The sequence below is a fragment of the Megalobrama amblycephala genome, linkage group LG2 (assembly GCF_018812025.1).
Source record: "Megalobrama amblycephala isolate DHTTF-2021 linkage group LG2, ASM1881202v1, whole genome shotgun sequence".
NCBI classification, from domain to species: Eukaryota; Metazoa; Chordata; class Actinopteri; order Cypriniformes; family Xenocyprididae; genus Megalobrama; species Megalobrama amblycephala.
The window spans coordinates 25,915,305-25,937,112 of NC_063045.1; the positions used below are offsets into that span (position 1 = coordinate 25,915,305).

The 21,808-nt window shown below is 39.1% G+C and overlaps 1 protein-coding gene across 1 annotated transcript; it reads right to left on the reverse strand.

Moving 5' to 3' along the window:
- Positions 1-164: 164 nt before the first annotated feature.
- Positions 165-16,988, reverse strand: plcd4a (phospholipase C, delta 4a). The gene is made up of 16 exons (XM_048168396.1): positions 16,555-16,988; positions 15,300-15,359; positions 14,337-14,495; positions 13,131-13,359; positions 12,736-12,865; positions 12,355-12,586; positions 11,921-12,122; positions 11,612-11,756; positions 10,364-10,516; positions 9,435-9,602; positions 4,155-4,311; positions 3,947-4,063; positions 2,045-2,223; positions 1,815-1,947; positions 1,392-1,541; positions 165-1,293 (listed from the first exon to the last, which is right to left on the reverse strand). Exons 2-16 carry the CDS (start codon positions 15,337-15,339, stop codon positions 1,202-1,204), a joined length of 2,286 nt encoding a protein of 761 aa, XP_048024353.1. The 5' UTR covers positions 15,340-15,359; positions 16,555-16,988; the 3' UTR covers positions 165-1,201.
- Between the last annotated feature and the right edge of the window lie 4,820 nt (positions 16,989-21,808).

A 21,808-nucleotide genomic window follows, 5' to 3' on the forward strand; every position in this document is an offset into this window, starting at 1 on the left:
GGGGTCTACCAACCTGACCAGCACAAAACAGCAAAACAGACCAGTCTGAACAGGCTAAGAAACCATCTTAGACTTGATGAAATTAATAATTTTTAGTCTCCTCATTTTTACCATGTTGTTTTATCATTTAAAAATTGGTATAAACTGGCAACAGACACAGGAAATCCTTTTAAAATTATCTTTATTCTTTGATGAATATGGCAAATAAATACATACATACATATATACAAGCAAAACAGACAGTTTACAGTTAGTTACTGAGCAATGTTACAAAAACAGTATATAGATTCGCCTCATACAAAGCTTAGAAATACAAAAATTAACACTATTAGTCCAGCAGCATACATTTGATTTAACAAATGACTTGACATTATTCAGAATAATCTACTTTAATTTCTCTTATACATAGGTGAAAGGTGATGCATTCAAGAGTATATGTATTTTGAAATGTATACAGTAGTATACTGTATCCAGGTAGGTGGAGGTGGGAACAAACGGGGTAATTTTCACTGCCTTCTGTATCTCTGTGTAACTGAGTCTGGCCCCTGAGGTACTTCAGGGCCAAAGGAAGATTGTAATTGAACCCTTGTGCCCATTATCTCTGTACTTTATTCCAAAAGAGCAGTTAACACACACACCACTGTAAGTACTACTGAAATGGAGTGGTATGACTAAGAAACAAAACCTTTTCTGTTAAAATATATCTAAAATACACAAAGCAAGATAAAGACTCACCATGCATGGTAACACTAACAGCGGGGGAATCTCATTTGAAATATCTGGGTCATTGACTAACTAAATTTAGCAACTACATTTTAGTCCTTAATACAAACCAAAATAGGCTTCATTATCTTGTTGTTTTTTCTTTTGATTTTGAGGTTAAAATACAACCTGGACATGTATCTCATTGAAGTTGAACTTAGACAGCTCCCTACAATCACACAAATCTTAATAACAAACGTTTAAAGTAAATAAAATGACTATAAAATTATTTGGCGTATAAATTAACTAAATCTATAGCAACACAACTTTACCTTAAAAGTGTGAATTGTTACATTTGAATTCATTTTCTAAATTATTATAATAAGTATAAATATGATGTCAGCATTCTGCAAACAAGTGTTGACTGGGAAGACTTGAAATTGTTGCTCCTTTTGTGCACGTGTCAATGTAAGACACCATTAAATTCAGTCTCTTTGTTTTACGTTAGTTTAGTTATCCGGATGTGAACAAAAAGCGAGGAAGGAGGTATGCTGGTGCCGTCCTTAGACAGGAGATGGATGTGACGATATCCTATAAGGAAGAACAAAATGTGCTTACTTAATACTTAGTATTAACAGCAGCTTCACTGAAGATACATTTTTGATGCATTTGGTGGAATGGAGACGTACCTTGTTGAATACAGGTGAAAGGGAGAGTGAACTGTCCCACAAAGTCGTTCTTTGATGTTTTATCATAGTCTTCCACGACAAACCGAACCAGCGCCAACTCAGGGGCGTGAACGGTGAACTGAAGTGTGTCGTACCATACCGGGTTGAAACCTGCAGAGACAAACAGGTTGTTGACATGAAATTTCAAGCATTAACACTGTACAACATGCTATTCTACTGTGCATCTCAAATTTTTTAAGACAATTTCAATTCAATTCAAAATTTCTATAATTATTAAATAAATATAGTTTATGAGTACATGGAACATTTGTACTTCAAAACCATTAGCTTGTTTAGTCTTTTGAACGCAACTAGATCTCTGGTTTAACTGTGTCTAGACTTTCTCAGTCTAGACACAACTCCGTCCTATACGTTTTAACTGACCGTTGTTGTCAATGTATCTGGTTTCCTGCTTGGCCTGGTCCAGCTGTACGCCATGAATTTCCACCCGAACGAGGGGATCAACAATTGAGCCCTCCTTGATGTTTACCTTGGGAAGCTGTTGCCCGCTGATGACCTGGAATGAACAAACAATGCAAGTTTAACATATAAACACGTTATCTATTTATACGTTATCTATTGTCCAACATGTGCACAGAAATTCAGGTTTCTACCTGTATAGACAGGCTAAGCGGATTGTAACCATCTCGGTTTTGGGGGTTTTCTGGGTCAAACCTCTCGTCAATGTTGCGCATAAACGCTGGTTTCAGTACGTAGCCACAATGCCCATTCTGACTGAATAAGCCGTCATTTAGATCCATCTCAACCCCTGCGGTCTGAAAGTTCAGAGCAACTGAAGAGAAGAGAAGAGAAGAGAAGAGAAGAGAAGAGAAGAGAAGAGAAGAGAAGAGAAGAGAAGAGAAGAGAAGAGAAAGCTACACTTAGCAATGAAAAATATTTACCACCGTTTGTATTCAGTAATACGAGTTCCTGCATAAAACAATTTCTAGTTGAACATTTTCCAATTTCATGGATAAAGCATGATAATTTAAGCTGTTATACTAGTGATGTCTTGGCTAGTTACTCTAACTAGCAATGCTCATAAACTGAGTACTTGTATATTAAACCATCCTATGATGGTTTGCTATTCCTAGTTGGTTTTGTTGGTCTCCCAGCCAGGTCCCAGGTCAGGTTGGTGGTGTTCAGATGGTTTAGCCAGTTGGTCTCCTAGGCCCTGTTTACACCTGGTGTTAAGATGCGCTTTGGTCTATCGGATCACAAGTAGATGAAGGAAAAACATACCCGTTTGCACCTAGTATTTTAATCTGTCTCTTTTGTCCACTTTCAACCACTTCTGTCCTGATTTCTTCGAGGGTTTGTTTGGGTTACAAATCAGAAATGGTGAGCGAACATTGTGCTTGGTACATTTTTCATCCTCAAACCAATATTTGGTCTCCAGCCAACAAAGTTTAAATCCTGTCTGGCATGCACGCTTTTTATAATGTTTACGCATTAGGAAAAGCTCAAAAGGATTTAGACCCCATTTACACCTGTATTTAGCATTGTGTATTTGTGATCCGATCGAACAAAACTCATCTTAAAAGGTTAGTTCACCCAAAAATGAAATTTCTGTCATTTATTACTCACCCTCATGTCGTTCCAAACCCGTAAGACCTTTGTTCATATTCGGATCACAAATTAAGATATTTTTGATGAAATCCGAGAGGTCAATGACTCATCCATAGACAGCATTTTAACCACCACTTTCAAGGTCCAGAAAGGTACTAAAGACAGTGGTTCAAACTTAATTTTATGATACTTTTTGTGGCCAAAAGCAAAACAAAAATAACGACTTTATTCAACAATATCTTCTCTTCTGTGTCATTCTCCTACACTGTTTACGTTCAGCGCTTCCAGGTTCTATGTCTGAACGTAAACAGCATAGGAGAATTATACAGAAGAGAAGACATTGTTGAATAAAGTCATTATTTTTAGTTTTTTGTATAAAGCATATTTTTGTTTTGTTTTTCTCATCACTTCATAAAATTATTATTTTAACAATATCTTTAGTACCTTTCTGGACCTTGCTGTCTATGGAGGAGTCATATACCTCTCAGATTTCATCAAAAATCTTAAATTTGTGCTCTGAAAATGAAGGTCTTACGGGTGTGGAACGACATGAGGGTGAGTAATTAATGTCAGAATTTTCTTTTTGGGTGAACTAACCCTTTAAGATCTAGTATGATCTTAACGAACAGTCTTGAGGAAAAAAAAATTGATGACTAACTTGTAAGACTAGTCTTGGCGGTTTATGCAACTAGCCCCAGTTTTATTTTTTTATTTTTACTGACCAAGGTCTAGTACATAAGTTTGACCCAACAACTACTATAGATATTAATCACATCTGTATTATACTAATAATCTTATAGATAGTTGTGCTATGTTCATCAATAGAGAATATTATAAAATTCTAAAGCTCAGAAAAGAAACATATCTTAGTTAGGCTAGCTGAAGCAGAATCTCATGGTTATTAAAAAAAACTATTTAAACCCTTTTTTTATTTCAGGTAGGCTCACCAATTTGGCACCCTGCGTTCCACATGTCCTGTGGGTTGAAGTTGGATGAGTCAGTTCTCAAACCACTGGGGTAAACCCGGCTCAACTGACGAGCGTTATGGAGAACGAACTCCGCTCCTGTAGCACAGAGACAAAGTAAGACAATACAATTCTCTAAAAAAAATAATTAATGAGCTGTTATAAGCAGTCAGACTCGTGTTTCCTTTACCTGCCTCCCTTATGTGTTTCCGGGCCTTAGACTCCGTGAAGGAGGAGATCTCGTAAAACTTGGAGTGAATTCGTGAATGTTTAAAGCCGCTAAAGTGGACACTCTTGCAGTAAACCACACAGTCGGACAGCTCTTTAGATAGACGCTGCTTGGATTTCTAGACAGTACAAAAAAAGTCCTTTAGTTCAGTTAGACAGTTCCACATCAGTTTAATTTTCTTAAATTTGCCTTAGGTGGTTTGCTGGTTTTTCACTGACCAGGCTGATCTTTTTTGATGATTTAAAAGAGTTGCGGGCACTTGTCAGCTGGTCAGGTCTTTGAGATAAGCTTGTCAACTAGCTAATCCAGCTGAACACCAGCTTAAGTCATTTAAGACCAGCAAACCACCTTTTTAGCTGGGTAAAGTCGGGTTCACACTGTACGATTTGGCAGTCTGAGACAAATTTTGTGAACCATAAAAGATTCCTCAGATCCTAGGCCAAAATCTCTAAAAGTTTTTGATCGTTAGTTTGACATGTTGACTGACAGCTGATTAATGACCATTGCAGTGGCATAACTTTGTTTTAATAAGTGGGTGGGACAGGAATGTGGAATTGGAATTGTATTATTACAGTAATAAATGCATTAGTTTATTTACATATACCTCATTTTTAATATGATAGTTTCATCCTTAAATCTACTATAATACAATATTGTTGGTCTTGAGAGTGTATTAGATTGTCCTGATGGATTAGTGGTAGAATTTTTGTTCAGCGTGCCAGAGGTTCTAGGTTCCAATCAGGTTCTAATCTGCCCTCGTACAATTTATTTATTTATTTTTTCTCATTAAAACCAAAGATGCTCATCAGTGATTGTATATCAAGAGCAGGGACACGTTTATGTGCATTTTGTTTTGTGATTTCACCGAAACAAGTCTCCGCAACAGCATTAAGCGATAGATTGAAGCGTTCTTCTGTGAAGACTGCGCAGTGTGCATGAGCGCCAAGAGAACACTGTTGTGCCACTGATAACAGCACCAGATCGCCTATTATTTTAACACAAACGAACAAATTGCTAATCAACTAGAGATGTTTCTTTTGGATTAAATACATCCGTGCCGCGAGATGTTTCAAAAAGTGGTGGGGACAATATCAACCCTGGCAAAAAGTTGTGGGGACATGTCCCACCCGTCCCACCTGCAAATTACGCCTCTGGACCATTGTGATCAAATTTTACCTCCTAGGAAATTCTGGGAGTGTCAGAACATTTGACGCGCAGTCCTGCAGTGTGACCCGTCAAAACAAAAACCAATAAGAATGCTGAACCTGATGATGCATTTAGTGAGACAACATAGGACGGGTTTTTATTGCTAGCACGATGTCACTATGGTTATAATAATATTAATAATAAATGTTAAGAAATGGCCGGCCCGGTCCCGAGATGGGCCGACTGCCCCGCCCCCTTTAGTTACTGTTGCTATGTATGTCCAACAAGCAATGGCGCTCTCACGCCACACATCATGCTCTGTCAGAGTGAAAAATACATTGGAGCAAAGAGGACACTGACAATGCGTCGACAGATGAGAAATTTAAACAATAAATACCATTGTGTGGCTCTTTAATGTGTCTTGACAGATTGCTGTAGCACCTCAGTTCAAGCAGCCCGTGACACTACACACCATTTTTCAAATTCAAGTCTGCTTTGTCGGACATAAATGTGGATACAGCGTTATGATTGGTTAGATAGCCTGTCAGTCAAAGTCAGTCAAAATCAAGCACGTCATCAGAGAGAGAGCGCAACACAAGCAAATTGTCAGTAAAAGTTAGAAAAAAAGGAAAGGCGGTGCAGAAAAGTTTCGAAAAAGCAAAAAAAAAGGCTCTTAAGTCCGACGCTGCCATCTGCCTAAAATTAACCAAACTCTTTTCAAAGGGTTTAAATTCGGCTGTTGCACTGGAGGACAGTGATGTAGAGGTAAGAAAAAACAGAAAATACAGCTAGCTCAAGTCATTTTCATGCAATTCACGCTACTTTGCTCTAGTGTTGTTGTTTTTTTTGTTGTTTTTGTATTAAAGGTGCCGTAGAACGTCTTTTTAAAAGATGTAATATAAGTCTAAGGTGTCCCCTGAATGTATCTGTGAAGTTTCAGCTCAAAATACCCCATAGATTTTTTAAATTAATTTTTTTAACTGCCTATTTTGGGGCATCATTAAATATGAGCCGATTTAGGCTGCGGCCCCTTTAAATGCTCAAGCTCCCCGCCCACGGAGCTCGCGCTTGCCTTAAACAGTGCATAAACAAAGTTCACACAGCTAATATAACCCTCAAAATGGATCTTTACAAAGTGTTCTTCATGCAGCATGTCTAATCGCGTAAGTATGGTATTTATTTGGATGTTTACATTTGATTCTGAATGAGTTTGATAGTGCTCCGTGGCTAAAGTTAACATTACACACTGATGGAGAGATTTATAAAGAATGAAGTTGTGTTTATGCATTATACAGACTGCAAGTGTTTAAAAATGAAAATAGCGACAGCTCTTGTCTCCGTGAATACAGTAAGAAACGATGGTAACTTTACCCACATTTAACAGTCCATTAGCAACATGCTAACGAAACATTTAGAAAGACAATTTACAAATATCACTAAAAATATCGTGTTACCATGGATCATGTCAGTTATTATCGCTCCATCTGCCATTTTTTGCTATTGTCCTTGCTTGCTTACCTAGTCTGATGATTCAGCTGTGCACAGATCCAGACGTTAATACTAGCTGCCCTTGTCTAATGCCTTGAACATGGGCTGGCATATGCAAATATTGGGGTCATACACCCCTGTTACGTAACAGTCAGTGTTATGTTGAGATTCGCCTGTTCTTCGGAGGTCTTTTAAACAAATGAGATTTATATAAGAAGGAGGAAACAATGGAGTTTGAGACTCACTGTATGTCATTTCCATGTACTGAACTCTTGTTATTCAACTATGCCGAGGTAAATTCAATTTTCAATTCGATGGCACCTTTAAACAGTTGTAAGCGTAGCATACAAACCCTGTATATTTTAAAATGTCATTGCTTTGTGCTAATTGGTTACAAGTGTTAGCTAGCCTGTTACTGAATTACATGACTGAAATATCAGCAGATAAGGTGGGATTTTGGGTAAACAGACTGCTGTATGCTACTTGCAATATAGTCAAAAACGTATAGCAACCCAGTAGAAAAAAGTACACTTCCATAATGTACTTAAAGTGCTCTATTTTCATGCACTAATTTTGTACTTAATAGATTGTTCTTAATTTTGTACTTGCATAGTATTTTTTAATAAAATTCTTCTTTAGTACATCTTAAGAATATCTAAGTGTACTCAACTGTGCTATTTTGAGACATCATGAATTAGAACTAAAAAGTGCTTTTAACATACTATCTCTGTATTTGTAGTGTTATGGGAAGTGAGCTACAAGTGGTAACTAAATGGTGTCTCACAATAGCACAGTTGAGTACACTAAGATGTTCTTAACATTATCTTAAGAAGTACTAAAGAAGAATTTTTAGTATATTAAAGTACAAAATTAGTGTGTGAAAATAGAGCACTTTAAGTACATTATGGAAGTGTACTTTTTTCACCTGGGAATGTGTGTGTCTGTGGGTGTGGTAATGTGGGCTGGTGTGGCTACAGTGCCAGGGCTGAATTTTTGTCCCATTCTGCCCCTGCTAGTCACCATTTCAATCCCGTATGTAAATGCAGCTCACGCCACCGAACGCATCATGGATTGATGATGTAAAACTCTGGACAAGTCTTCTTGCGTGTGTCCATTTTAACGCACCTTGACTGCTGTACAGTCTGACAATAATGACAACTGAGATCCCACAGTGTGACATGGCTTACAGCAGGAATCATGTTCATACAGTCTGACAAGCAACAGTCATAAAGGACTATTATAAATCGTACAGTGTGCACCCATCTTTACTAAGAACTCAAAGGACTAATTTTGGCAGTCATAACTGCTTTTAACTAGTTCAACAGCATCTAAAACCTTCCAACATGGCTGTGGTGTTTGAGAAGTCAACTAGCTAAATTGTATTATGTGGTTTTACTGCAAGCATTCAGTTCTGCTACCCAAACCATTCAACCTAGGACTACTTAGACAATGTCATGACAGACGACCCATGGATAATGAGGACTAGTATCCACCTGGCTTCATCTTACACTACCATTTGTTGGATCTGTCCTAGCCAATCTGCTGTGCCATCTTAACATGATATTCAACTTGCCTAGGGTGGCGTAGCCTTGATCTGGGCTGGTAACCAAAAGTTGTAGGTTCAAAGCCAGCAAGGGTTAATCCTTTGAAATTGTACCTTTGAGCAAGATACTTCCCAGAGGGACTATCCCTGTTGGAAGGGTACTGTAAATCACTTGGGATAAATGTGTCATTTAAATAGTTATTAGTACTTAGCCTAAACCAGTAATCTGACAAGACAGAGTCCGAAGAGCAGTGTTAATGTTCAAATTAAACGCTAACACATAACATGCCAAAATGTTCCAGTTGACAAGTCAACAAGGTGACTGTATTTCGGATTGGAGAAACCAAGAGGGGTGATCCCTGACTGTAGCTAACCAAAGTTCAAAGAATCAAGTGTCGCATGGTAACAGCAGTGCCAACAAGTGCACATGGCCACCTATCAGATGGCAGAAGACAACAGAAGATATGCCGTTTCTGTCTTATCTATCTCTGACTTTCTCTCTTGCATTTTCTTGTTTGTTTGTCTACTTCCTTCCCAAGATTGCTTCATTCTCACCCCATTCAACTTTCATTAGTGCTTTCTGTCATCAGCTCATTTTCAGGGCCACTGTGCAACTCTTGTCTGTCAGAATATTTTGCTACCTTCAACATAAGACAAGCTGGTCTACATTAGGTATACTGCTTACGGTCTAGAATGGAGAAGTGGAAGTTTCCATGAATGAGCCAAATGAAGGAGTGTGTTCAACAGGTGTTACGTAAGTACATTTGAATCTTGTGGTTAAAGTCTAGGCAGACTGAAACTCTTGTTTGAGGACTCAGAGCTCTGATGAAGAACTGATAAGCTACCAGTGAGACAAGACCACCATTCAATATTTTACAATCCATTGGCAGATCAAGTAGCCAAAGAAATTGTACTCTAGATATGCCCCATTATTATTTTTTTAACATTATTTCCTTTAGATAGTTCATGTGTCTACTTTTGGTGGGATTCAAACTTACAACTTTTCTGTTACCAGTTCAGCTCTTTACCCACTTGGCTAATATGAATTGAAAGTATCACTGTACCTTGCCTCTATGCCGTATGCTGTCGTTACGATGATGGTCATCATCAATTTCAGCAGTCTCCTCTTCGTCGCTCACCTCTCCTGTCAAAGGGTCATCCACCACTCCATTCATGCTATCCTCTAATCCTCCTATCTTCTTTCCTTTCAACAGAATCTTCCCTTTCAGATCCTATACACACACAAATATGGAGAGGATACACTTACATCAGCAACCATCTGAAAACTCATATAGTAACATTTTAACAGTGAACACACTAACACAAACTATAAATCATTACTAGAAATAATGTCAACTAGGGGTTGGTCGAATAGAAAAGCATCTCTTTTAAAGGAATCAATGAATTTACACCTAAACTAGCAAGACTTCCTTGGTCAATTAGCTTCACCAGGAAGACCATGATGTTTGGTTAAGTGTTGCTAGTGGCTAACAGCTATGTTTGATATGGCGATTCTGGTTAGACCCTGCTGAAGCGATGATGGTGGTGTGCGGGTATCCCCACCAGGCTACTTAAGAAAGAATTAATCAGTCTACAAGTTTAACCAGAAAGATCAGAGAAACTAGCCTAAGCTAGTCTTGACAAGCAAGGTAATTCATGTTAGTCTGAGCTGTTTTTTTCTTCTTCAGCACGGTCGTATGCTTCTGGGGAATATTGTTGTTTACTTTAATAATTAAGTGTGGCTGGGTCGCATGGACATAGATCATATGGCTGCCACCCCAGGTGAACAGCCGGAGAAAGTGAATGTATCATGGAGAGGTCACTGCACTCTGAACTCTGATACACACGTCTGCTCTTGGGGTGGAAACTTCAAGATCTTTGCCAAGGACACTTCAAGATGAATGACTACTTACTGCCCATTAAGCAGTCCAATTAAGCTGACATGTTAAGTACTTGTTTAACTGACCACATGCATCCATGCTCTCTGGCTCACCTCGGGGGACGGGAGGCCGATGGGAATCTTTCCATCTAAAGTGCTTTTCAGCAGCTTGTCTCCCAGGATCTGGGTGAGGTGTTGGGCCATGACTTTCTGCTGCTCTACACTGCAGTGGTTCTCAATGGACAGGATGACAGGGTACTGCGATGCCTGAGGAGGGGAGAGTGTGTGTGTGAATAAGTGATGGAATGAAATGGAACACTCGACAGAGAACAGCGGCTAACACACTTTCAGGCAGGGGTCGACTGCCCTAGATCACATTACACACAAACAGAAGGGTATGGTGCCCTGGCCCCAGCCTGTCACACACACAAAAAATGCAAGCAAGTACAGTACTCTAACCTGGTTTAGAAAGATTAAAGATGAAGAGATAAAGAAATAAACCAAGAGGTATATACCACATAAGATAACACCACATTTTATGGACATTTATAAATCAGACAAGGTATTTCAATCAGATACCATCCCCTTACAAAAAAATACTGTGACAACATAGTTTAGTGATAGAATCAGATGGTTATACTATGGTATTTAGAAATATACCATGGTACTAAAATATATGTACCATGATATTAACATGGTGTTCTAAAATACCATGGTAATACCTTGGTTTCCTTTGAAGTACCTTCAGTCACCCTGGTATATAAATCAAAGTACCATGGTATTAGGGCTGGGCGATATATCGCATGCGATTCTCACGCGCATTTCGTCAGTAAAGCCGGTTCCCTGATTACCGCTAAATCGCCATCACCTGCTTTCAAATGGAGCGCCTTTTAAGAGACAGAGCCGTAGTTCACGGACAAGCCACGCAAAATTGCGTTCAGTATCGAAGATGAATCGACTTCGATAATGAACCCGATTTTGCGTGGCTTGTCCGTGAACTACGGCTCTGTCTATTAAAAGGCGCTCCATTTGAAAGCAGGTGATGGCGATTTAGCGGTAATCAGGGAACCGGCTGTACTGACGAAATGCGCGTGAGAATTGCATGCGATATATCGCCCAGCCCTACATGGTATTACCATCTGCTATCATTACTATACCATGATGAAAGGTATTAATGACACATTGTTTACATTATTATAGTAACACTATTATAATGTTAATACCATGGTATTCCTTGATTTACCTTAGAAAACCATGTAAATGCCATATTATTTGGTAATGTGGTTTACTATACCACAGTACCATCACGGTTCCTTATTGGAACAGCTGTGAAAGAGCAAATGAACATAGCTTGTGACATACTTTAAAGGCATAGTTGCTCAGCACAGTGACTACATCCTTGAAGAAGATCTTGGAGGTCAATGTGTGTCCATGGTAGACAATTGGTTCTCCATTTGGTCCATCCCAGCAGTCCACTTCTACACATCGACAGCCACGTTTTAGTGCTCTGAAACAGTCATACAAGCACATATTTATGAAAATAAGAAGAATTGCACGTATCTGTATCTTTTATACCAGATAAATGCTCATACTAACATGGAAAAGCATGCTGATTTAGTGTTTTATGGGTTAGGAAATGCCTACTTGATATAGGTTTTTGAAAACGTGTACCGTATATAGCCTTCCACGCTACTATGTCCTCTGATTTGGTCCTCCAGAAGGTATGTGTTATGAGAAGATGATATGAAGTAATGACAGAGAGGCTGAGTCATGTCCTGGTAAAGTTCCACCATGGTAGGGTTGAAGATGGAGCCCTCTGATGAGCTCAGGTACATCAGGAATCCATCAAATGTCATTGCTTGCAACATTTTTGCTGGAGTCAAGAAGAAAACAAAAAACAGCACTAAGATACCTGTAACTAAAATTTATTTTTGATAAAGTTTGAAAGTTAAAAATTAGTTTGGGACAAGAGGCTAAACCACCAAAGATTCCCTAAACAGATCAATGGCATGTGGAAAGTCAAATACAAACAACATAAGCTTTGAAGAAACTTGAGCAAGAAAAGTACAACCTCTTTAGCTATGCTTCATCACAAAATTGCTTACCCGTGTCTGAAGGTTCATAGCGTTCAATGAGATTGAGTGCATACTGCTGAACTTCATCCTCGTGTAGCTGCTCCTCCCGCAGGAAATCTTTCAGATCTTGGAGCATTAGCTTTTGTCCATCACTTGAATATTCCTGAAACACTCGCAGGACATCTTCACGCTGAGTCAGCATCTTATAGAACAGCACAAACTCATCGTCTTCAAGAGTACCTGACTGAGACTTGTCTGCCATCTGGAGAACAACAGAAGCTCTAAATACAAACAACTTGCAGGAAATGGATCACCAAATAATGACATCAGTGAGTCAAATGTCAAAACCATCACTGAACTGAAGCTACATCAAGCAGCGTAACCTTAGGTTGGCCATGAAAGTGCAGTTACCGTAAAGAGACGGAGAGCGTGATGCTCATTCATGTCCACGTTCATCATCTTCAACAGATCTCTGACCTCCTTAAAGTTCATCCGCCCATCTCTGTTTTTGTCTGCCTTTTTGAACCAATCACAGATCCATCTGGAAACAGCATTTAAGGGAAAACCTAAGTGCTCCACATGATTTACCAAAGTAGGACATGTTCCTATCAACTAATCTGATTTCAGGGACTTGCACTTCAATCCAAGTAAATTAAGAATCTTAAGGGCATCAGATGTGCTGATGTCCCAATGTATTTAAGTGTCTTTTAATGCCTTTTAGCCTGTGTGAAACCTTTTGTGTGTGTGTAAGATGGACAGAGAGCGAAATGATAGACAGATAGATAAAGAGTCACAGTAAAGGATACTGGTCTAGTTTCTCTCTCTGCCCCATGTTCTCCAGGTTATCGATGAGTTTGCGTATCCCTTTTATCCATGATTGTGCCTCCTCTGCTGATTCGGCCACTAGGTCTAAGTTGCCCCGTCGACCACGAAACACAAGGGTGAAGCAGCGGTCAGGTGGGAACTCGTCAGCAATGCTAAGCAGAACCTCAGATTGGTGCCCTTCCCGCACGGCCTCCACATCACCAACAGAAACTATATGCACATAAACAAACATTTAAATTAGCTATATATATATATATATATATATATATATATATATATATATATATATATATATATATATATATAGCAGACCCGTGCCAACAGACCCATTTTTGACTCATCAAGGCCCAGACCCAGACCAAGTTTTGGTCTCGAGAGTTGTCAGTACCAAAGAAATATCAAGACTTTGACCCTCAGCCAAATCCTACACCCTGTATAGAGCATGATGTACCCAATCCTGCTCCTGGAGGGCCAATGTTAGAGTTCAGGTCAAACCTTAATTAAACACATCTGAACCAGGTCCAGGCTAGGCTAATCAATGTATTTGCAATGACTAGAAACAACAGGTGTGTTGGAGCAAATTACAGTTAAACTCTGCTCTAGAGGTTCTGAAATCACAGTGTACTGTATGAAGCTGCTAAATTTCTGTCTAGGGTAATGGTGTGCTTGTTCTAGGCTGGTTATAGGTACAGACACAGGAAGAGTCGATCCATGAACTATCACCATTGTGACCTTAAAGGGATAGTTCACCCATTTACTCACCCTCAAGTTTTTCCAAACATGTATGATTTCTTTCTTCTGTTGAACAAAAAAGAATATATTTTGAAGAATGTTGGTTACTAGACAGTTGACGGTAGCCTTAAGGAATATAAGGAATATACTATGGAAATTAATGGCTACATCAACTGGTTATCAGCATTCTTCAAAATATCTTATTTTGTGTTCAATAGAAGAAGGGACACTTAACCTCAGGTTTCTCCTTTTGTAGGGGTGTCCAATCCTACTCCTGGAAGTTCCACCTTCCAGCAGAGTTTTCCTCCAGTCCTAAACCCTTCAGAAAGGTGGCCCTCCAGGAGGAGGATTGGACACCTCTGTCCATGGGATTGTACTTGTAATACAGTACGTTGCTTTGGATAAATGACTAATAATTACAGATTGTGGATTTTAGCCTTGTTAACTCTACTTACAGGTGGAGTGGGCATTTCCAGCCTTCTTGCTCTTGTACCAGATAGTCATGCAGTCTTCTTGTAGCCGGAAATAACGCTGCTTTTTCCATGTGCGAGACTTGATTTTTCTCATCACTGTGCCGACGATCATGGACTTCAGGTTGTCATCAGCCTGGATACCTGAGGAGCAAGACAGTACAGGAGACGAAGAGGGCGAGGAGGGGTCAGACGACAGGTAATGAACCTGACCCAGATTCACAGCACATCATGAAAACAAAACACACTAAATCATCCCCTGTCTCTCATGACCAGAAAATGAATCCTTCTTTTGTAGTTATAAGTCAGATGGGTTTTGGCATACATCTTAGCAGTCCTTGTAACCTGGTGTTGCTAGCACTATAATCGCCAACACGTTATTTCTACTTTTGACATTCTAAATATAAGTAACTTTGCAACTTTATGTCAGTCACTCTCATTAGAGTATTAGTAGGTTGTCTGCTTAATATCAGCTAACATTTCATTTTGATGCTCCCCCAACAGACATTCTACTGACTATAAGTAACTTTGCAAGTATATGTCAACTTTTTCTACTAACCCTAACCTAACAGTCTACCAAAACTCTAATGAGAGTTAGTTGACATGTAGTTACAAATTAATGAGTTACCTGACATGTAGTTACAAAGTTACTTACAGTTAATAGAATGTCTAGAGTATAATCTACAAGACTTGTCTTTAATATTTTGCATTTTATATGTGAAATAAGAAACAATCAAGCTTCCCTAGTCAGGACCTCCCAACTAACAATGTAGGTTTTTCAGTTTTTACAATGTTTGTGGAAACATCTGAAGACAAGATCTACCAAAACTGATTGTCTAACCTTCATATCACCTTAAAGGTGTGGCTACATATACAACGCTATCAGGAACAAATAAATACACTGACGGCAGTGAGGATTTTTTTCTCATAGTTTAAATTTAAACTTACGTAGGCTCCTTTCAGTAGAAGCCATCAGTCGTTCTGTCATTTTTTAGGCGTCTCCTGTTTCTGAATAAAGAGAGAGAAGAAATGAATTGTCACACTGATAAGCAGAGAAAATAATATTAAAATGGATCACACAGTTCAAAAAAATGTTTAACATACAATAACATTACAATTTTAAATATAATGCATTAGAGAAAGGCAAGGAACATTAAAAACATACAAAAATTAAAACCTCATAAAAAAACGTAAATGTGAAATATTTAGTATACTAATATATATATATATATATATATATATATATATATATATATATATATATATATATATATATATATATATATATTTTTTTTTTTTTTTTTTTTTTTAAGAAATTGAACCGCATCAGTCATGCACAGTAATAACACCTAATATTAATTCTATGATGATTTCTGACCTTTAAGGCTTATATTTGGTCTGTTCCTACATTTTCACCGCTTTTGTTTTGAACAAACACACATGCCACACCCTCAAACAAGTGTTTTCAGACAGTGTAAATGGCTGTTATTAGTGAAAATCCCCTGGACGTCTGGCTTTAACACAGGGATCAGCACTAGAATTGTTGCCTCAGACTCAATGTTTGTGCGGATCTGTTCTTTGTGAAAGTATGTCACACTTGCCCTCAAATACTGCACAGTCATGCGAAATCAGACAAAAACACACAAAGAGAAGATGATGATTGAGGAAACTGCTGTTACTATTAATGAAATATCTGTATGAAATTTTAAAATCTTCAACATAAATAATTATATATACAAACTCACACACACACACGTTCGCCATGTGAGCATTTAAAGGTGTGTTGTAATACCCAGCCAAAGTTGCCATGGAGATTCAGGTTTCACATGAGGCAACAGTCACTTTAAACATGGCGGACAAAATGTCCAACATTGCTGTTGTGTTATTAAAAACATGCTCAACTCAAGCATGTTTCTTGATTCTCCAGATTCTTTAAAATAATTTGTTGTTAGTTGCTGTTACAACTAACAACTAAGAATTTTTATAACACCAAAATAACATATAAAAGCATGACAACAACAACAGTGTTAGGAATTCTTAGGAACTCCTAATTAAAAAAAAAAAAAATGTAACTAATGGCAGAAAGACAAAACAAGCAGCAGTTATGAAGAGTATCTGTACAGGTATACTGTATCTGTACATTTCATAATAAAGTATTTATGTCTTATAATTTTTAATATCTCACAGCTGAAGGTCCACTTACCCTCTGTGGGCTCATAGTCGGATCTGTATTTGAGCTTTGAAGAGAAGTACAACTCAGGAGAAGCCGGTGTAATGTGGCCCCCGCTGCAACAGAGCCGGACTGACTGTCCACATCTCGCCACAGCTGATCGTACCACAACACACCTCCCTCTGACGCACAACCACACACCCACAGATCCACACAAACACACGGCCCGTTATCCACAAAATACACTTTCTTTCTCCTTTGGGAGTCAAAACATCTCTTGCCCTCCTCCCTCCCCTCTGGCTGCTTTGTTTTGTGTCTCTCTGTCCCTCTGTACAGATAAAACAAGGGTATGTCAGTTTTGTGGAGGAAACACAATCCTGCGTATTGCGTAATTGGAGTGTTGCATTCCTGCGGTGTGACAACCTAAAGGTTTTATCTCCACATGCGCAGATGTGATATTTAACACTTTTCTAAGTAATCCTGAGTGAATTAAAACAAATAACACCCCTAATTACTGATTAGCTGTGGAAAATGTTTGCACATGCAGAACAGAGGTTTTTTGAAGTTTCTAAAGTTTCTATGTGGTTGCTAGGGTGTTCTGAGTGGTTGCTATAAGGTCTGAGTCAAAATTGCTACGCTGTTGCCGTTCTGGGTGGTTTTTAGTTGTTAGGGAATTGCTGCACAATTGCGATTCTGATTGTATTGTAGCATTTGCATTTTTTTCTAGTGAATTGCCATGAGGTTTCTAGGTGTTTGCTTACTGGAACAATTCAAAAGAGCCACAATGCTAGGGTGTTGCTATTGTTGCTGTTGGTGGCTGAGTGGTTTTTGGTGTGTTGCTATGTGTTTTATAACTAGCTAAGTCAAAAGAGTGTTGCCCGAATTCTAGAAATGTTGGGACGTTTTTTAAATTTGAATAAAATGAAGCCAATGAGCCAGTATTTTATTCACAATAGAACATATAACAAATGTTTAAACTGAGAAAATGTACACTTTTATCCACTAAATGAGCTCATTTCAAATTTGATGCCTGCTAAAGGTCTCAAAAAAGTTGGTACTGGGACAACAAATGGCAGAAAAAGCAAGAAATTTTGAAAAGATTCAGCTGGCATCTAGCAACTAATTAAGTTAATTGATATCAGGTCTGTAACATGATTAGCTATAAAAGGGATGTCTTAGAGAGGCAGAGTCTCTCAGAAGTAAAGATGGGCAGACAAACAATGTTTCTCAACGTCAAATTGCAAAGGCTTTGCAAATCTCATCATCTACAGTGCATAACATCATCAAAAGATTCAGAGAAACTGGAGAAATCTCTATGCGTGAAGGACAAGGCCGAAGACCTTTATTGGATGCCCGTGGTCGTCAGGCCCTCAGACGACACTGCATCACTCATCGGCATGATTGTGTCAATGACATTACTAAATGGGCCCAGGAATACTTCCAGAAACCACTGTCTGTAAACACAATCCGCCGTGCCATCTGCAGATGCCAATTAAAGCTCTATCATGCAAAAAAGGAAGCCATATGTGAACATGGTCCAGAAGCGCTGTCGTGTCCTGTGAGCGAAAGCTCATTTAAAATGGACTGGTTCAAATGGAAAAGAGTAGTGTGGTCATATGAGTCTAAATTTGACATTCTTGTTGGAAATCACGGACGCCGTGTCCTCCGGGCTAAAGAGGAGGGAGAACTTCCAGCGTGTTATCAGTGTTCAGTTCAAAAACCAGCATCTCTGATTGAATGGAGGTGCATATGTGCATACGTATTGGGCAGCTTGCATGTTTTGGAAGGCTATGAATGCTGAAAGGTATATAAAGGTTTTAGAGCAACATATGCTCCACTCCAGACAACATATATTTCAGGGAAGGCCTTGTGTATTTCAGCAGGACAACGCAAAACCACATACTGCAGCTATTACAACAGCATGGCTTCGTTGTAGAAGAGTCCGGGTGCTGAATTGGGCTGCCTGCTGTCCTGATCTTTTACCTACAGAGAAAAATATGTCAAAGACGACCTCAAACTCTTCAGAAGCTTAAAACCTCTATCAGGCAAGAATGGGACCAAATTCCATCACCAAAACTCCAGAAACTCATAACCCCGATGCCTAGACGTCTTCACACTGTTTTGAAAAGAAGAGGAGATGCTACACCTTGGTAAACATGCCTCCATCCCATCTCCATCCACTATTTTGAGAGCTGTAGCAGGCATCAAATTTGAAATGAGCTCATTTTGTGCATAAAATTGCAAAATTTCTCTGTTTAAACATTTGTGATGTTATCTCTGTTCTATTGTGAATAAAATATTGGCTCATGTGATTTGAAAGTATTTTAGTTTTCATTTTATTCAAATTTTAAAATTGTCCCAACATTTCCAGAATTTGGGTTGTAGATGCCACATTTGACTGCTTCAGACACGTCGGCGCACTCGGCATCTTGGAATGGTCAGCATGTTGTTGTTACTCACAGTAAGAATTAATGATGCCACAACATTGCGCAGCTTCTGGTTGTGAAACTGCGGAGATTTAAATTCCCGAAGAAATCGCATCACCTTTCACAAGTGAGAATGTTTTGGTTTGTGTTTTGATAGGCCTATGTGTTAACTCAATATTACAGATTTTTAAATTATGGTAACTTATTAATGGAAGGATCAGCGGTGAACTGGCGACAGGGTCACGGCCAAGGCTCATTGATGCACATGGGGAGCAAAGGCTGGCCCATGTGGTCCAATCCAACAGACAAGCTTCTGTAGCTCAAATTGCTCAATAAGTTAATGCTGGTTTTGACAGAAAGGTGTCAGAAACAGCACATCACAGTTTGTTGCGTATGGGGCTGCATAGCCGCAGACCAGTCAGGGTGCCCATGCTGACCCCTGTCCACCGCTGAAAGTGCCAACAGTGGGCACATGAGCATCAGAACTGGACCACGGAGCAATGGAAGAAGGTGGCCTGATCTGATGAATCACGATTTCTTTTACATCATGTGTGTTGCTTACCTGGGGAACACGTGGCACCAGGATGCACAATGGGAAGAAGGCAAGCCGGCAGGATGCTTTGGGCAATGTTCTGCTGAGAAACCTTGGGTCCTGCCATCCCTGTGGATGTTACTTTGACACGTACCACCTACCTATGCATTGTTGCAGACCATGTACACCCTTTCATGGAAACGGTATTCCCTGGTGGCTGTGGCCTCTTTCAGCAGGATAATACGCCCTGCCACAAATTAAAAATGGTTCAGGAATGGTTTGAGGAGCACAAGTTTGAGGTTTTGACTTGGCATCCGAATTCCCCAGCTCTCAATCCAATTGAGCATCTGTGGGATGTGCTGAACAAACAAGTCCGATCCATGGAGCCCCCACCTCGCAACTTACAGGATTTAAAGGATCTGCTGCTAAAATCTTGGTGTCAGATACCATAGCACATCTTCAGGGGTCTAGTGGAGTCCATGCCTCGATGTGTCAGGGCTGTTTTGGCAGCAAAAGTGGGACCAACACAATATTAGGAAGGTGGTCATAATGTTATGTCTGATTGATGTATATATATCTATGGTTGCTATCATGTTCTGAGTGCTTTGTAGCATGTTGCTATATAGTCACTAGGGTGTTGTGGATGGATACTAGCACATTGCTTTGTGGCTGCAAGGGTGTTTGCTTACTAGCCTTATTCAAAAGAGCAATAATAAGCCATTTTTCCTCAAAACGGTTTATTGTAGTGAAGTGAAAAAGCACTTTATTGTAGTGAAGCCTCTCCTCCATTGACATCCATCCATCCATTCAACAACAACAACAACAAAAAAAAAGGCCTCTGGTATCCTTCCCCGCATACCACAGTGCAGAGTTAGCAGGCATTACGCTTTTTTTTTTTTTTTTTTTTTGGCTAACCTTGCAGTATTGCCTTCAAATAATAACCACATTTTAACCCAAATGACTGATTTGGATTTGAACTGATTGGTCAGTAGAAACTATTAGCATATTACATTACGTGCACTAACCTAAAAACCCTCTAAAAATTATGAAGGGGCATAACCTCACTATACAAATGACCAAAAAAAAGCGACCGAATGTTCATAAAATATTCAAATGCCTTCATGGCATGTTGACAGCCATATATTGGACAGCGCCGTCCACTTCCAGTCTGGCTCTGAAACACGTGTCAGGAAGTTTAATGCGTGATTGTAGAGCACAACTCAAGCTTGGCCTCCCTCACTGGGGCCCTTTAGTGGAGCCCCCAGATGATCGGATCAAGTTACTAAAGTAGGCATTCATCATTTAGCACCCTGTTAAACTGTTTTCAGACAGAAAGATGAAAGGGGGTTGAGAGTGGAATAAACTTTTTAGGCCAATTTCAAACATCTCGTATTCAAAATATCAACACATTTGGAGCACCACGTTCCTATTGAGGGGTCTCGCCGTCAATTTCAGTTGTACCTGGCTTCATCTCCCATTAGGAATACTACTTCTTTGTCCCTTCCTCGTGTTTCTGTTCATGAATAAAACACAACTGAGCTCAATGTCTGAGCTCAGCTTACACACACAGCGCTGGCATCTTTAAAAGGGGGTCCCTGCCTACTTGCTATATCATCGAGCCAATGGCTGGAGTTCTTCCAGACTCCTATACGAACACACTCACACACGGACGAACACTTTCCATTGCAGACATCACCTCAATGAAACTCTCACCTTGGGTTTAACGACGTATCAGATCGTTCATTACACAAAGGTGATTAGCAACTAAACTCGACTGTTCGGTTAACATGACGCTTATAACTGGGACTTTATTTCACTGTTTATGGAAAATGGCACATATGCATTTCTGCATGTTGAAAACTTGAATAAAACTGAACAGGTAATAGTACTTTTATAATACATATTGTTTACCATCAGTTTCACTGCATAAAAAAAGATTAAAATTTTTCTTATTTGAAAAAAAGTGGCCATTATTTTATTACTGCTCCAGAGATGGTTTTTGCAGTACCACTAACGGCCAGCTGGTGGCAGCCAATGATGCAAATAATCAAGATACAATGTGAACACTTACTGCATGGCACTTGAAAAGAAAAAAAAAGTATGAAACCATATGCAATGTTTTAATAAAACTGTAAATTTTTGAAATTGTAGTATACTTCATTATTGTCCAATTACATGTTTAATTCAGTGAGCGGGGCGGGGGGTTAAAATTATAAGTGTATATATATAATTGTGTATATATCAAATTATGAGTGTAAAACGCAATGTGTGCTAACATCTCCAACAGTCAGGTCTAATTTAACCTTAAATTAACCCATGTTTTATAAGG

Excerpts from the sequence above, each read along its gene's own strand:
- plcd4a (XM_048168396.1), bottom strand. The coding sequence starts at position 15,339 with ATGACAGAACGACTGATGGCTTCTACTGAAAGGAGCCTAC. Across the intron at positions 12,866-13,130 it reads CAGAGAGAGAAACTAGACCA|ATGGATCTGTGATTGGTTCA; the intron begins GTATCCTTTACT and ends TGCTGTTTCCAG. Across the intron at positions 1,542-1,814 it reads CAGATACATTGACAACAACG|GTTTCAACCCGGTATGGTAC; the intron begins GTCAGTTAAAAC and ends TTGTCTCTGCAG.